This window comes from Eretmochelys imbricata, chromosome 2 (genome assembly GCF_965152235.1).
Source record: "Eretmochelys imbricata isolate rEreImb1 chromosome 2, rEreImb1.hap1, whole genome shotgun sequence".
In the NCBI taxonomy this organism is placed as follows: domain Eukaryota; kingdom Metazoa; phylum Chordata; order Testudines; family Cheloniidae; genus Eretmochelys; species Eretmochelys imbricata.
The window spans coordinates 16895817-16912296 of record NC_135573.1 but is presented as its reverse complement, the minus strand read 5'-3'; the positions used below and the strand labels follow the sequence as shown (position 1 = coordinate 16912296).

Sequence of the window (16480 nt, the reverse complement as noted above, 5' to 3'; positions counted from 1 at the left end):
TGATCTACATATTTTAAAATATCTCTATTTTCCACTGGTCAGCTGTAATGCTAAACCTGAAATGATAAATTATTACAGGCTAAATTGAGTGGGTGCAGGCATGTGCTGACATGCAAAAGCAGTGTTTATGTACACCCATAGTCTCTACCCAGCTGCTGCTCCATGCAGAGGACTTTCTGCACAGATTATTCCAAAGGGGGGAGTGAGCTGTGTCAGATCTGTGAGGTGTGATGGACGACAAACATTAAAATGCACTATCCAGACCTCCTGAATGCAGAACTCGGCCTCCTCTCACCTCTGTTACAGAAGACCCCCAGACGTCAACTCTGTGAACTTCAGGGGGCCATTTAGGGATCTGGGGCAAAAATTGGGGATTGGTCCTGCTTTGAGCAGGGGGTTGGACTAGATGACCTCCTGAGGTCCCTTCCAACTCTGAGATTCTATGATTCTATGACTTCAGAGGAGCCCAGCAGTTATGTCCTGCCTAGCCACATATTTAATTACAATCAATATTAAGAGGCAGCCCTAATTTGACTTTAAGAATATCATTAATATTTCATGGTTTGGCTGTGCTAGCCTTACCCTGTGTTTCCAGGCTATGCATTGCTTTCCCCTTTTAAACAGTAAAATTCTCCAGTGCTGCATACCAAGTCAAATCAAGGCTCACAGCCCAGTGTTGAAAGTTCAACTTTAAGGCAATTCAACTACTAAGTACAGACATGGTAGGGTAGTTAGTGATATTCCCCTTCCCCTCGCCCCTTTACATTGTGATACGTAGACATGCAAAACTGGCTAAATCAAACCCTTACCCTGACTTAGTTTGTTTCCTTCAAATAATGTCCCCTTAAGATTAAAGTATTTAGTTTGTTTCCTTTTTTTCAGAGCATTCTGTACTCTATTTCACATTCTGCTTTTTCTAAAGAGTACTGTAACTCGCTAAAATCGGTAACGTGTCTAATATTCACCTAGATTGAACACTGAAAAGGTTTAGCTCTATGTTACTGTATCAGCTTATGGCTAGACGGTAGCTTTTAAGGCCTGAACTGCAATGCAGAGGGATGAAATAAGGTGGCGAGGAGTACAGAAGTGCACTGCATTAGCTGCAGTCAATGGATACATTCTGAACCACGTTTTCCAAAGCGGCCTCTAATTTTGGATGCCTTCAGGTTTGGTTGCCCAGTTTTAGACACAAAGGGCCTGATTTTCCGAGGGGCTGAGCATCTACAACCTCTGAAAAACCAAGGATATTTGTCTTGTAACTAATAACAGACAATTTCATTCTGTCATGGATCAATGAAATAGTATTAGAAACAGACGCAGAGCTTTTCCTGCAACCACAACACAGAAGGGACAAATCCATTACCATGCCTTGTGTAATGTAAAGCACAGCTTTAAGTTCAACGCAGGTACTTCCAAGAATCATTGAGTCTGCCTGGAAAACTTGTGAAAATGCCCTAATTGAAATCGATTCTCCCTATGACAGATATTTTCTCTTGGTCTCTAATTTGGGGTGTGTAATGGAACCAAACACAGAACATCTGTTGAGATCAATAGCTGTTCTGTACACAAAATGGCTACAGAAATCAGGCCTCATGTCACTACAGCCATTAATCTAAGAACAGAACATCCACACATACCGAGCCCCCTCTTTAGCTGGTGTAATAGGCCTAGCTCCATTTACTTCGATGGAGCTAGGCCAATTTACACGAGGTGAAGATCTAGCTCACAGTGAGTTTGTCACCTGAAGTCATTAACAGGACAGATCCCCAGCCGGGATAAAATGATGCCACTTCATTGATTCGAGTGGAACAAAGACAACTTGCGCCAGCTGAAGCAGTGATGGATTATGATTTCAGGAAGCAGCAGCAGGAGCAGGTCAACTTTTGAGGAAAAAAAGATCCCATATTCTTTCACATGGTTGTGAACAATGAGAAAAGACAAAAGCCCCCCTCTCTCCGCCCCCCAAAAAATCTAACACACAAGCAGAATGGTTCCTAAATAAAATGATTTTCATGAGGTACCAGCAACTCTTTGAAGTGTCAATAAATAGACACAATGATAGATGGGCAGAAACCAACATGGAACCTTTCCCCTGAAGTGCCGTGTAACGTGCATGTGCAAAACCCTGCGGCAGGAGCACACTGGAAAACCTGGCCGAAGCATTTCACTACCCTGCTGCAGGACCACGTGTGCTAACAATGCTAAGCTTTATCGCTACAGGACGGTCCCAGCAACACAAACAACGGTCACTTCATTGTGACTTCTGTGGGCCAAATCCTTAAGTCCTTACTCAGGCAAAGCTTTCAGTGGGCCCAATCTTGAGGACCCTAACTTAAGGGTCAGAGGGTGTCTGGTTCTCATGGGGATGCCCAGTGAAGGGTAAGGTTGTAGTGATGGGCAGGGGTCCTGTAGCTCTAGCTCTACGCCCAGGCACCAGCCAGCAGTGCTGGGTTGCTGTCTGGATGGAGGATAGGAAGTTGCACCTCACGAAAGGGTGCAGAAGCAGGTGCATGGATCTGCCTGGCCATTGGCTCCAGGAAAAACATTCCTACCTGTTGGTGTTCCCCCTTGGGGATGCTAGCTCCACACTGCCCCTGGCTCTGCTAAATTGTACAGTCTACACCTTAGGTTTCACTCTGTTCTTACTCGACCAGACACCCATAGAAGAGCAAGGAAGAGCTTTACTTGAGGAAGGACTGCACAACGCCTCAGCATATGGGCCTGAAAGCTGAGCATACATCGCTAGGAAGCCCCTTGTGGAAAACACAGAATCATGGCTGAGTCACTCATTATATAGATATAACCTGTTAGGCCACCCAGCTGACCCTCTCTCCTCACGCAGCGCAGTCCCTAGAGTCTACTGAGGATAATGCAGTACTGTGATTGCAACCTCTCAGTAGCCCTGTGATGGCAAATCAGTTGTTTGGGTAAAGGGGAGGGCACGGGGCGGCTAGGCAGGTTGTCATCACAAGATAAGGCACAACTACAGTGGTGGCCAGCATTAACTTCCTTATTAACAGGCAAGATCTAGCAGGAGTCACTGTGATAGCTCACTGTCGTGTTTCATATCAGGTTCCAGTGAGATAAAGAGTAACCTTTTGATATATTTTGTAGTAACTCAGTAGTTCTTGTTGGTCATCACTCTAATACTCAGGACCAATTCCCATTGCTAACCCTTTGCAGGTGTGTATGGAGTAACACAGAGGCACACACCTTCAAAGGCTCTTAGGCTCCTAACTTCCACTGAAATCAATGGGAGTTAGGGGCATAAATACCTTTAAGCAGGGCCGCCGGGGGGGGGAATGGGGCAATTTGCCCCAGGCCCTGCAGGGGCCCCCACGAGAGTTTTCGGCGGCACTTCGGCGGCAGGTCCTTCAGTGCCGCCGAACACACCCATCGATGAAGACCCACCGCCACTTCTTCCACTCCGGGTCTTCGGCGGCAATTTGGTGGCGGGGGGGGGGGGGGCGGTCCTTCCGCTCCATGCCTTCGGCGAAGTGCTCTGAAGACCCGGAGTGGAAGGACCCCAGCCCCCCCTGAATCCTCTGGGCGGCCCTGCCTTTGAGGATGTGCGCCAGAGCCTGTATGGCTCCACTACATAAGGAGCGAAGGCATTAGGATCTGGTGATGAGTCACATCCGGTACACGACCCCCTGCACAGCTTGGAGCTCTGCTTTACAGCAGCTGCCATGCCCCAGCACACAGGGTAGGCTTGAGCAGGCCAGGTCTAGAGTATACATCCTGGTTCCTATGCTCCACTATTCCCTTGGTAGTGGTGACTCCAGCCGGTAGGCTGGAACATTTCCCAAGCAGTGGTTCCATTGTTGCCCCATGGCCGTATGGGAAAGTTTCTTTCCTCACTCTCTCTCAAAAAGCTGCTGTGCCCAGTTGAGATACCTGGATGGGGCCAGGGAATGGATCTGTCCGTGGTTGTGGCATTGTTTAGAACTATGCTATTAAACGTGTCATACATTTATTTAGATTAGTCCGTTTACATAAGAAACAATAGGCCATTTCCTGCCAACATCCTGAATGTGGAACTCCCATTAAATAGTGTAGATGTACTTTGCACTCTTAGTGTGCCTTACATTGGAGGGTCTCAAAACGCTTTAAAAACATCAGTGAATTGAGCCTCCACCCCCATATGAGGTAGGGAAGTATCATCCCCATTTTACAGATGGGGAAACTGAGGCACAGAGAAATTAAGTGACTTACCCAACATGACATGACTCAGTAAAAGAGCTAGGAATAAAACCCAGGAGTTCCCTACATGAAATACACTTTCTTTTGCAGCTGATGGTAGTTTTGTACCAATCTCAGTGGGAAGTTTGGCCCTATTACAAATAAATAGAACGAGCAAACTATTTTCTACAAAATAAGATTGATTGTAATCACACTGGTGGTGGTTTTATAACCTCCGATGGAGATTTTCAAAGCATGATTTGCATTAATGGAATACATGTTTCTAATTCCCTCAAGTGGCTTTGCAAATCTCAAACTGTCCCTAATTTCTGTTTTACACTGCATTTGATACACTGATACTTGTATGATAGGGGACATGAGAACTCTTTCAGCTACAAAAAGAACAAGAGTACTTGTGGCACCTTAGAGACTAAAAAAATTATTAGAGCATAAGCTTTCGTGAGCTACAGCTCACTTCATTGGATGCACAGAATGGAACATATAGGAAGAAGATATATATATTAACAGCAGGAGAAAAAAACTTTTGTAGTGATAATCAAGATGGCCCATTTAGACAGTTGACAAGAAGGTGTGAGGATACTTAACATGGGGAAATAGATTCAATATATGTAATGACCCAGCCACTCCCAGTCTCTATTCAAACCCAAGTTAATGGTATCTAGTTTGTATATGAATTCAAGCTCAGCAGTTTCTGGTTGGAGTCTGTTTTTGAAGCTTTTCTGTTGCAAAATTGCCACCCTTTGATCTTTTACTGAGTGGCCACAGAGGTTGAAGTGTTCGCCTACTGGTTTTTGCATGTTATGATTCCTGATGTCAGATTTGTGTCCATTTATTGAATCTATTTCCTTAAGTTAAGTATCCTCACATTGTCTAAATGGACCATCTTGATTATCACTACAAAAGTTTTTTTCTCCTGCTGATAATAGCTCATCTTAACTAATTAGCCACTCACAGTTTGTATGTTAACTTCTAACTTATCTGTATGTATATATATATATATAGATAGATAGATAGATAGATAGATATCTATATATATAGAGATATCTATATATCTTACTATATGTTCCATTCTATGCATCCGATGAAGTTGGCTGTAGCTCACGAAAGCTTATGCTCAGATAAATTTGTTAGTCTCTAAGGTGCCACAAGTCCTCCTGTTCTCTTTGTGGATACAGATTAACATGGCTACTACTCTGAAACCTTTCAGCTACAGAAATTATGTTTAATCAGTAACACACTTCGATCTGACCTTTTCCCTGCTGAAATTTTTGGAAGATTCTGGCTAGTCTGGAGAGAGAATTATTCACTTGCATTGGAAAACGGGCATTGATATGGAACAAATAATTTATATATGTTTCCACATCAGAACATTGCTCCTGAAACGATCCTTACTTTGTTGCTCTGTTTAAAAAAAGTAGCATGAACTGTCAAAAGTAGCATCTCACCTGGCATTGCTCTAACCCTCATTATATTGACGAACATCAGCGAGATATGTGTCACAGAAGAAATTAGCTGTACCATTTATATAGTGTAAAGTCATGCAAACCATGCTCAAAACTCTGCTGCTTAGTTTTGGTGGCATGAAAAAAACTGCATTAGTAAATTGTATGAAATGGTGCAGAATGACTATCACTAATATCACATGCATCTTATGCAGCCATCGGTGTTTTGAACTAGTAAGCATTGGGTGTGCAGTAAGTGAGCTATACAAAGTATGTTTACATTACACGGAGAAGTCAACCAGTGGAGCCCCCACAACCATTTTTAAACTGGCTTGTTTGAAGGGGTCCATACTGAATCCGAAATCCCATCCCCTGTTGAAGACAGAGGCATGGAGCCACTTGGTGTAAAAGGGTCAGTATCTGTGTCTGTTTCGCCCTCTGCTAGGTAGCGTTTCTCTCTCATCCAGGTTGATCCCCCATTTGGGCCAAAAGGGAAGTCTTCTTTGTCTTGGGAGATACTGAATCCACTCGGGGAGCGTTCAAGCTCCTCATGGTTGACGGAAAGAAGGGATAATGGGGTGTCGCTGTCTCTTGTCAAGCTCCTTTTCTGCCTTGGAGATATCCTGTCGGAATTGGGGCTCTGCAAGTCCCCTGGGGACTGGTACCTAACTCGGGAGTCTATGAATGTGAGTATAGGCAAAACTGTCGGCCTTTCTGCATATGAAGTCGAAGAAGGCATGGCCTGCAACTTGCCAGAGTTTTGCCCACCTAATGAAAAAGGGCGTGAATAATTCATTGGATCCTGTGCTAAGAAACCATATGGACCGACTTTGTGTACTGGAACCTGGTGGAAGTTATAAGGAGTTTCATGAGTGCAAGGCTCTGAGTATTTGTAGATTATGCTTTTCAATTCGGAGTATCTGTTTTCCTCTCTTTTTTCTTCTGCTGGAGAGGCAGCTTCTTTCAAAGGACACAACTCAGTGACTTGTACTTGCAGCTGCTCCATATGTTGCAAGTGCATATCGACTAGAAAATCCAGTTTCTTCCCCATGTCGTGAACCTGAAAAATAGCAGTTGTGAGATTTCAAATGGTTCATGGCTGGTCATTCAATGCAACAAACACCAGTTGTTTCCACTGGCACACTTTCCTCAGCAATGATATGTTACCACTGTCACCAAGGCAGCTACAGGAGAATGCTGTACTTTTCTCATTGGAGCCTGTGCGTGCAAAGTGTGTTTTAGCTGCCTGATCCATTGACCTGAACTTTTATATCCGACTCTATGAATTCTGAGAAAACAAACTTCTTTCTTTTTTTCAGGGCTCAGTCCGTAGTTTAAGCCCAGAAGATATAAATAGTGATCAAAAGTTGTTGCCATGGTCTGAGTTCTGTTCCCAATGGGCAAGTGTCCATATCACTAAGACCCACATCATGATCAGTAGCTTTTATTGTCAACCACAATAGAAAGGCCAAGGACTGAACTGCCCTGGATACTGAACTCCTAGTTGTTGCTTCTGAGCGAGGGTTAAAGCTCAGCTTGACTTCCTTTTCCTGTGGGAACAATTTGTGCCTGCATTTTTACATCCACAAAATAAACCGCTGATGAAAATCCAAGCCACTGCACGTCCACATTTTTTGCACACACAATCATATATTTAGAAGTACAAGTGCCTTGACCTGCATGGACAATTCAACTGCAGGCACAAAAAGGCACCTCTCAAGTAGAGGCCATCCTTCTGAATACCCTATCAGCATCAGCAAAAGGAGTATGAAGTACAGACAAATATTCAGGGATAGCCCCAAAATCTAAGCACCAGATCTGAACAATGATGAATTTTGAGGAGGTAGGAAATCTGATTGAAACTTCATGGCATGGGGCCATCCCACCAACCAAAATGAAGATGCACCAACTGCTTTGTAAAAACATGCACTATTCAGTTAACTAGCAGCTCATGGAAAACTAACATAAACGTCTCTTTCTTTTAGTCCTGAAACTACATACCTGTCTTTCAACTTTAACAAATTTGCCCATCATACTTTGGTCTTCAGTATCTGCTGTGGATGCTTTGGCTAAATATTGTTCATTTCTAAAAGAAACCAACAGTCTTGTTAGCACTTCATGTTCCATTTTGTTACAGTAAGTTATTTGTGTAAGATAACAGAAGTAAAGGCTTATTCATTATTATTATTATTTTAGCACCTAGGAACCCGAGTCATAGACCAGGACCCCATTGTGCCAGGCGCTATACGAACACAGAACAAAAAGATGGCCCCTTCCCCAAAAAGCCTACAAGCCAAGTATATATAAAAACCCAGATCTGACTAGCTACCACGTCACTACAGTTGTACATTGGTTTAGTGGGAATCAAAATCAACAGAGCTACACTGGAGTAAAACTGGATTAGCCTAGTAGTGAATCAGGTTCACCATCCAATGTTCTTATACAACACCTTCAATCCATTACAGAACATCACGTCTTTTTTCTGCCATCCCTATTTCTGAGCAGTTAAATTAAGAGAAGGATGTTTGTCCAGCATGTAATTTGTCAACCAAAAATCCACTATCTTATGATAACATGTGCTCATTCCAACTGAGAGCATTTCACATTCAACATCTGTTAACATGGTAGCATGTTGGTTAGGTGACTGAAGTAACTGCAAAAATTTTAGGACATGAATGGCCACTTTATTTCTATTATAGCCTGCACAAAATGTTAAGCAGAATAACTTCACCTGGGAGATTGTTGTGAAGGGTAAGAAAAAGCTCCTCCCTTCTGGGATTTCTTATGCTTGGGAGTAGATGGAGGTCCAGGGGTAAAAATCATATCTACTCTGAAAGAAGAAAAGAACAAGATATGATAAACGTGCACAAGGTCTTCTTTAAATACCTACAGGAAATGAAAACTGCTCAGTATCCCTCCAGCAATCTATATCTCAACAGTACAATGAGGGAGTGAGTTTAGTGTTAGGGCAATAGACTGGGATTCCCAGCTCAGCCACCGACTCATTGTGTGGCCACAGGTAAGTCACTTAGGCCACAATTTTCAATCTTAGGCATTTAAAAATAGCACCAAAATCCATATTTATGTACCTAAATTAGTGGCTTGATTTACAGAAATACTCAAAAACAGCTGCTGATCCCAGTGATTTCAGTGGAGACACTCTAGATTTAATCCAACAGAATTTGGCTCAATATTTGCAATCCTCTACAACCATTTCAATAATCTAATAAATTTCTGGCAGTTTTCATATTTAGTTATCATCATAGTTTTCATTATGATGAATTATTTTAGTGGTTTGAAACAAAAAAAATAGACACTTCAGGCTGCACAAAGAATCCCACCTGCAAAACATTCGCTTGCATTTGGAACCAAACTGGATGGAACATTTTGGAGCCTCTCACATGTTCCATTAACTTCTTTTAAAATTATTTCCCCATGTTTAAGCACTTCTAATCTAGAAGTGTTAAAACATAGCATGAAAAGCCATCTTGGTACTTCCAACATGACCAGAAGTGAAAGACCTGGAAAGCTAAGGAAACCACTTGCTTTTCTGAAATTTCCATTCAAATTATGCAGAAAATGGGACTTAGGCAACTAAGTCCCTTGCTCTAATTCAATCACAAGCTACAGGCTAGATGCAAGAATTACTTGGTGAAAGTCCATGCCCTGTGTTATGTAGGAGGTCAGACTACATGATCACAGTGGTTTCTTCTGGCCTTAAAATCTATGTATTAGAAGTTACTTTAATTAAGGAGAATAGCCACTGTCATATAATGTTAATAAAAGTGAAGTGGAACAGAAGACACTAAATATGCAGAACACATAGAACAAACTATATTGAAAAATAAATTAATACAAACTACGAAGTAGAAAGAAAAAGAACAGCGTAGCTTGTTTTTGAAAGGTGAAAGAGAAGTTCCCCCAGGTCCAACCAAACAACAGAGTTGAACTGAATTTGCTTAGCTCAAGAGAAATCAAACAACACTACAATAAACCTTCTTGGATGGCTCAACTGTTTGTTTCTACCTGAAGATCTGTAACAGCTCCAGGCCTGATTCTTCATTACCTTGCACCTTTTGTGGTCTTTTATTTTACACCCATGCAAAGTGAATCTAAATCGCTACGTTCTCATTTGGCAGCAATCACTTTTGTCTAAATGATCACACAAGGTGCAGGTCAATAGAGAATCAGGCCCAGGAATGGTTGCCATATAATACAACTACTACTTTACTTTTATATGTTGTCTGTACAGATGAGATAGGTGACTTGCCCAGGGTCACACAGAGAATCAGTTGCAAAGCTGAGAGTCATTTCCAGGGCTTATGACTCCCAGGTGCTTGCTTTAACTACTAAACAATGTTCCTTTCATATGTGGTTATCATAACTACTTGTTTATCTTTCCCTCTTAGAGGAGACACTCCCAAACTATTTTCAAGGGGTGAGTTGATAAACTGGCTATTGTTGTGTGCTGGATAGTTTAAAGCTTCTCTGACTGATGCTGGAAGGAACCACCTTTGTTCCTGTGTCATTAGCAGCATGTAGAGTTAGGGTGAGCTGTCTAGCACATACACAGAACAACTGCACTTCCCCATCACACACACATGCTCTACATTTATCACATTCTTGCCGCGATCTTACCTTGCCTGAAGGTATTTTATTCTGGAAAGCATATCAAGGTGCCCTGCTGAATATTGCTCTATCACATCCTTTACATCATAAGGCCTCAAAGTCTCCTTGAATTTTTTTTTATAGAGACGAAACTGTAGAATTCTGCATAGTAAATCGAACAATTATTAGCCCCCTACATAAACAGCACAATGGTCAATTATAGGTGAAGCTCTAGTCAGGCAACATTCTTTGCATGATAAAGAATTGAACATGTGATATTACGTCAACCCGAGACAATAAGTCACATGCAGGGAATATCTAATAATAAATCATTGTTAAGAACAGATTTCATATTTTGCTATTCATCATTAGCAGGCTAGACTTTCCTAGAAATACATATGGGCACAGTAGATCTTCCCAATATCATTCTAATTAGGCAAGGCCCCAGGCCATAAAAGTCAGAGCTGGATCTGGATTTTGTACAACAAAGTATAGGAGTGTTTGTTTCGGGAGTTTTGGTTCAACTTACTATACAGGAGGAGAGATTAAAAAGACTGGAACTTTACAGCTTGGAAAAGAGACGATCAAGAAGAGATATGATAAAGGGTCTATAAAACTGTGATTGGTGTAGAGAAAGGAAATAAGGAAGTTGTATTTACTCCTTCACATAACACAAGAACTATGGGTCACCCAATAAAATTAATAGGCAGCAGGTTTAAAACAAACAAAAGGAAATACTTCTTCACACAACATACAGTCAATCTGTGGAACTCATTGCCAGGGAATGTTGTGAAAGCCAAAACTGTAATGGGGTTCAAAAAAGAACTAGATAAGTTCCTGGAGGATAGGTCCATCAATGACTATTAGCCCAGATGAACAGGGATGCAACTCCACGCTCTGATCGCCAAAAGCTGGGAGTGGTCGACAGAGGATGGATCACTCAATGATTGTTCTGTTCATTTCCTCTGAAGCACCTGGCATTGGCCACTGTCGGAAGACAGGATACTGGGCTAGATGAACCATTGGTCTGATTCAGTATGACCGTTCTTATGCTCTTAAAGATAATTTGTAAAATGTATAGCAGGCTGAACCATTTTGAACCTGATCTGCGTTTCAATTTCAAATATTAACTGATCATAAGCCAAAGCATCCTTTAAGAGATTTTTAATGAATTACTTCCAGTTAGCATTCCATGTCTGTGTAAACTATATATATATATTAGGTTCATATCCCATTGAGCTTACATAGAAAGTGAATTAATCAACTGGGGTTGCACAGAGCTGGAGAGAGATGCTAATTTATTCCTGTGTGTAAATATCATGCAGACAACTCAGTCTTAAGGTTACTGGTCTAATGTGGTAAAATGAAAAAAATCCATGTAAAATAAATGAATAAACATATCTTTCAAATGATGCTGCAGTAACATATATTAGCTAGCTTTAAACCAGTCCTTGATCTTGTGTCCATAAATTTAAAGTGTATATAAGGGCAAAATACATTAATATTCTGAGAGGTACAATATTGGAGTTTGTGAAAGAAAGATCATCTATATGGCATTTTCCCTTCTTATTTGTTGCTTCCATTAGTTTATATGAGCTTTACTTTAGAGGAGAAAACTGATGAACCACCCAGTCTCTAAACTATAAACCAGCGTGGGTTAATTTAGAGGTGTTAGAGACCATATATTAGCAGGCAAGCCTCCAGTAGGGCAGTAGTAGAACTTGATCCCTGAAGTGCCATTTCCTATTGTAATTCAGAGATACGTCCACATTGTCTCTAAGGGTATGTCTACACTGCAGCTGGAGCAAGCCTCCCCGCCTAGGTGGACAGACATGAACCAGCTGGGCTCATGCTGGTATGTGAAAAACAGCGGTGTGGATGTTGCAGCATCAGTTCAGTCTTGGGCTTGCCACCCAAACTCGGACCCAGGGAGTACAATGCTCTGAGGTTGGGTGGCTAGCCTGAGCCTCTGCCAGAGTGGCAATGTCCACACTACTGTTGTTAACACGCTAGCGCGGGCCCCACCAACACAACTCTCTGGGATGGACTATCAATTATTCTGCTTACTGCAGTTAGCCATTTAGTAGGCCTTTGCAGGAACTTAGCATAACTAAGGCAAAGCTGGGAGGGAGGAGGCAGCGACCACATGGAGTGAGCCTGACTCTGTGTCATCTCTGAGATGCTGGGGTAAGTGTCTGTGAAAAACAGGAAGTCTATCTATATTTGATTTTTGGTGTGTGTGTGTGTCGGAGACCATAAGACTGCAGATTCTGCAAAGACAAATCTATATAACTAACGACTCAAAAAGCGCTTTCTTAAAGGTTTTTCTTTGATTAACACGTTGATGTAATTGTAGTAGTTACTAACATAAAAGGGGTAGACATGTCCGAGGAATTTGGATTTGACCTTCTGGACATCTCTTGGAATCCCCAGTGACAGGCGTATAGCTGGCCACTTGAATCTTGTAATTTGACCACTTGAGACCCCTCCAGACTACGGGTAACTATTGTTTGGGGTGCTCTATAACCTATTGTGTTTCTGTGTGCTTGAGACTAAATAAAGCAGAGACTCTGAGTAAAGGCATTCTGGCGAGAGTGCTGGAGACTCATAAAGTGAAGGCTTTAAGTGAAATCACTTGATTTTGTGTGATTTGTGCCAACCACATAACAGAGAGAGGTGCATCTCCCTTGGTTTATTTCCTGGTACTGCCTCACAGAGAGTAATGTTACTGAGAACTTTGGGTTTAAGGAACCCCGGGTAACAGACACACCCCAAAGATACATCTATGCTGCAAAAAAAAAAGCTTTGTTGTTAACCCGGGTTAGCTAACTTGGGTTAAAATAGCAGTGAAGACACAGCAACCTAGGTTAGCAGCTTGAGTCAAAGCTGATAGGGAAATCTGGGGTTTAACTCGAGCTGCTAACCTGAGTTAAAAACTGAGTCACCGTGTCTTCAGTGCTATTTGAATACAGTCAGTTAACGTGGATGGATTCCTTTTTTTGCACCGCAGATATACCCTAAGTCAAAATTTTAGATGGGACACCGCATGCACATGTACTCATTGACTGGGTGCACTCATTATTTAAGGACACTTCTGAACAAGGCCCTTAGGCTTCTGCTACAGCTGCCAGCATATTCAAAGAATGGTGGACACCCTCTTTGAATTGTCCCTACGTTGGATGTGCTCAACAGAGTCTGAGGCACTCTAGCACCTACTCTTGCATGGCTCTTTCACCTGGAAGACAGTCAGGCTATGGTGAAGAATTAACAGCTATCAATAGTGAGTACAGCTGCAAGGAAAGTCGATTTTTCTGTGGCTTTAGTGTTATTTTCTGAGTGGGGGAACAGCAAGCTGCTACTGAGCTGGTTTCCTATCCTAGATGTGTGGTGTGCATTACTGAACCTTGGAATTGACCTCTATTGCCAGCATTCAGACTCTGAAGCATGTTTCTTGTGATACCAAGCAAGATGCGTCACACATCTTCAGTTACAGTCTGGGCCCTGGGTCTATTAGAATGTAAAAACTGTAATGGGGAACGGAGGTGACATTTGGGTCAGCTGGAGGCCACAGGATCGTGTGTCCATTCCTACCCAGGAAATGAGGGTCTTTCTGTGTTGAAAAATATCCACAAGATTTCACATAAATATTTCTTGTAATTTTCAGTAGAAAATCTTAACAGAAGGTTGTTTTCAAATTTAATTAAGAAAGCTTTGCTTGAAGAATGAAGATATTAAAATATCATATGCCAGATATATCCAAATGTCTAATTATGTTCTATAATCAGCAAAAATATTAGGATAAATCATAAATAGTACAGATTGAAAAGACCTATTAGGTGTTCTAGGCCATTTGCACAGCATTGAAGGTTTGTTTCCTATAGTACATAGGGAACGGTTTTGTCCTGTCTCATTTAATTTGGAACAATTTACCAAGGATTCTCCATCACTCAGAATTTTTAAATCAAGTTTGGATGGTTTTCTAAAAGATCTGCTCTAGGGATTATTTTGGGGAAGTTCTATGGCCTGTGTTATACAGGGGGTCAGACTAGATGATCACAATGGTCCCTTCTGACCTTAGAACCTATGAAAAATGTCCCAAATAACGAGGCTTCCACCAATTTCCTAAAGAAATTATTTCCCAAGCTAATAGATCTAATTGCCAGGAAGTTTATCCTTATATTCTGCTTGCATTTTCCCTTTCTTAATATCATCTTTCTCATCCTCATTATATCCCTTAGTACCAACCTAAATAATTCCACTGTGTTACTGGTGTTTAAATGCTTTAAATGTTTGTTGATTCATCGTGTACTTCACTAATCATTGCTTTACCAAGCTGCAAATATTGAGATTTTTTTAATAGCTACTCAAAAATCCACACACACCCCAAACCATTTCGTTGTTATTTCCTATTATCCCTGGAACTGGTCAAAATTCAGAATTTTTGTTCCATGGAAAATTCTGACATTTCAAAATTTCCTTTCATCTTGAATCAGAATGAAAAGTCAATTCCCCACAAAAATGAAAATTCCAACCTTACTGAAGCACTTAATTTCAGTAAGGTCAAAGCACTTTATCATTTTGACATTTTATATTATAAATTATGCAATAATAATATAAAAGTCAAAGTAATAAATTCAAAACAAAGTGTTTTGACATTACTGAAGCGAAACATTGATAATTTTTTGTTCAATTTTTTTGTGAAATCAATGAGTTTTCCTACAGAAAACTGCTCCATCTCATAATTTTTGACTGACTCTAGTTATCTCCCTTCCAAGTGCCTACTATGATCTAACTGCCTACTCCATTTAAAGACCCAACAACAATGAACAACCTGGTGACATGATGCAGTGATTTCCGGTAGGCCAAGCATTAAAGGTCAAAGCCAATACTGATGAGCATAAAGGAAATTTACCGGACAGCTCGGATGGCTGCCTTCAATGTGGGGATCATATCTTCCATAAGGAACTCATTACTGTAACCTCTGTCTTCAGTCATGGGATCCCCTGTTCCTGCATCTGTAAAGAAGGTCAAACACATGCATGTAAAAATCAGACCACAATTTACAACATTGTTTAAAACAATATTAAACCAAGTCAGTAATATAAACTAATTTCAGTCAATAATCACACATGAGAAGTTCCTTTGGTTACTTTGGCCAGCACTTATTCTCTAAATAGGGTGATGTCCCCCTGCATTCTTCTACACCAGGCCAAGAGAATGCAAAGACATTTTGTGGTTTCAGAAAGTCTCCCAAAATTCTAGCCATTTCATGAACCATCTAGAGCTTTCCTTCTTGTCAATTGGATTTAGGACCTCCCATTTTCGAGGAGTTTTAAAGAATAAAACATTGCCAAAATAGTCTATTTAGAGTGAAATGAAGATAAAGATCTTTTGAGCTTGATTCTATTCTCACTTGAACTGGTTTTACCCCAGTGTTACTTCACTGACTTCACTCGTGTGAGTGAATGATAATCGGGCCCTGTGTGTGAACTCACAGCCATTTATAATCCAGTGGAGCTACTGTAGGTGGTGAGATTATGAAGAGGAGAATCAGTAATTCAGACTTCAATGGGCCATCCACAAAAAAAAGAAAAAAAAAAAAGAGGAAATGTGATCTGGAGACGCTGAAAAGAAACATGCCATGTGATCTATGACTGCCATTGGCAAGGGCCATTTTATGGAAGGTTGTGGCTGAAAGCCTGCCCTCAGGTGGTGACCTATTGCCTTTCTGAAGAACTTGTTCCTTTCTTCAGACTGGATTTTCCGCATGTCAGACCAATGCGGATATAGGATCGTTCAGGCATTCCCTGTGCACCCAAAATTTCAGTGACTTCAGCAGGAGTCTGAGGTGCAGAAGGATCAGGCCCACAGTGGAACCTTTTTATAGTAAAGGTATTTTTTCACAGAAATTCAGTAAGGTACAAATCTCTCCCTCCCACATGTTCCTGTGGCTACAGAGGCTCTCTGGGCAGTGCAACTGCTGTGGTTCCCCTGCACAAAGTGGGACAGGATTTACGGGGGATGTATAAGTGAGGTGAGCCCCCTGCTTGGTGCAGATCCCCACTGTGCAGAGAGATGCTCTGCAGAGAAGAGGACAGGTGTGCATGTGTGGCCTGGGACAAGACAAAAGGTTCTGCTATATGGTGCTCCCTCCTTCGGGGGTACACACTAGGGCAGAGGAGCATGATTTCTGCTCTGCTGCCTTGAGGTGCTGTGATGATTCCTTC

At 41.6% G+C, this 16480-nt stretch overlaps 1 protein-coding gene across 1 annotated transcript in view; it reads right to left on the bottom strand.

Moving 5' to 3' along the window:
* Nucleotides 1-5967: 5967 nt before the first annotated feature.
* The window catches only part of KCNQ3 (potassium voltage-gated channel subfamily Q member 3), a 258655-nt gene continuing 248142 nt past the window's right edge, over nt 5968-16480 (bottom strand). Inside the window, exons 11-15 of the mRNA XM_077808831.1 lie at nt 15166-15268; nt 10284-10415; nt 8377-8475; nt 7647-7731; nt 5968-6705 (exon numbers count right to left, since the gene is read on the bottom strand). Coding sequence (XP_077664957.1) covers nt 5968-6705; nt 7647-7731; nt 8377-8475; nt 10284-10415; nt 15166-15268 — 1157 coding nt within the window. The remainder of the gene's footprint in view (nt 6706-7646; nt 7732-8376; nt 8476-10283; nt 10416-15165; nt 15269-16480) is intronic.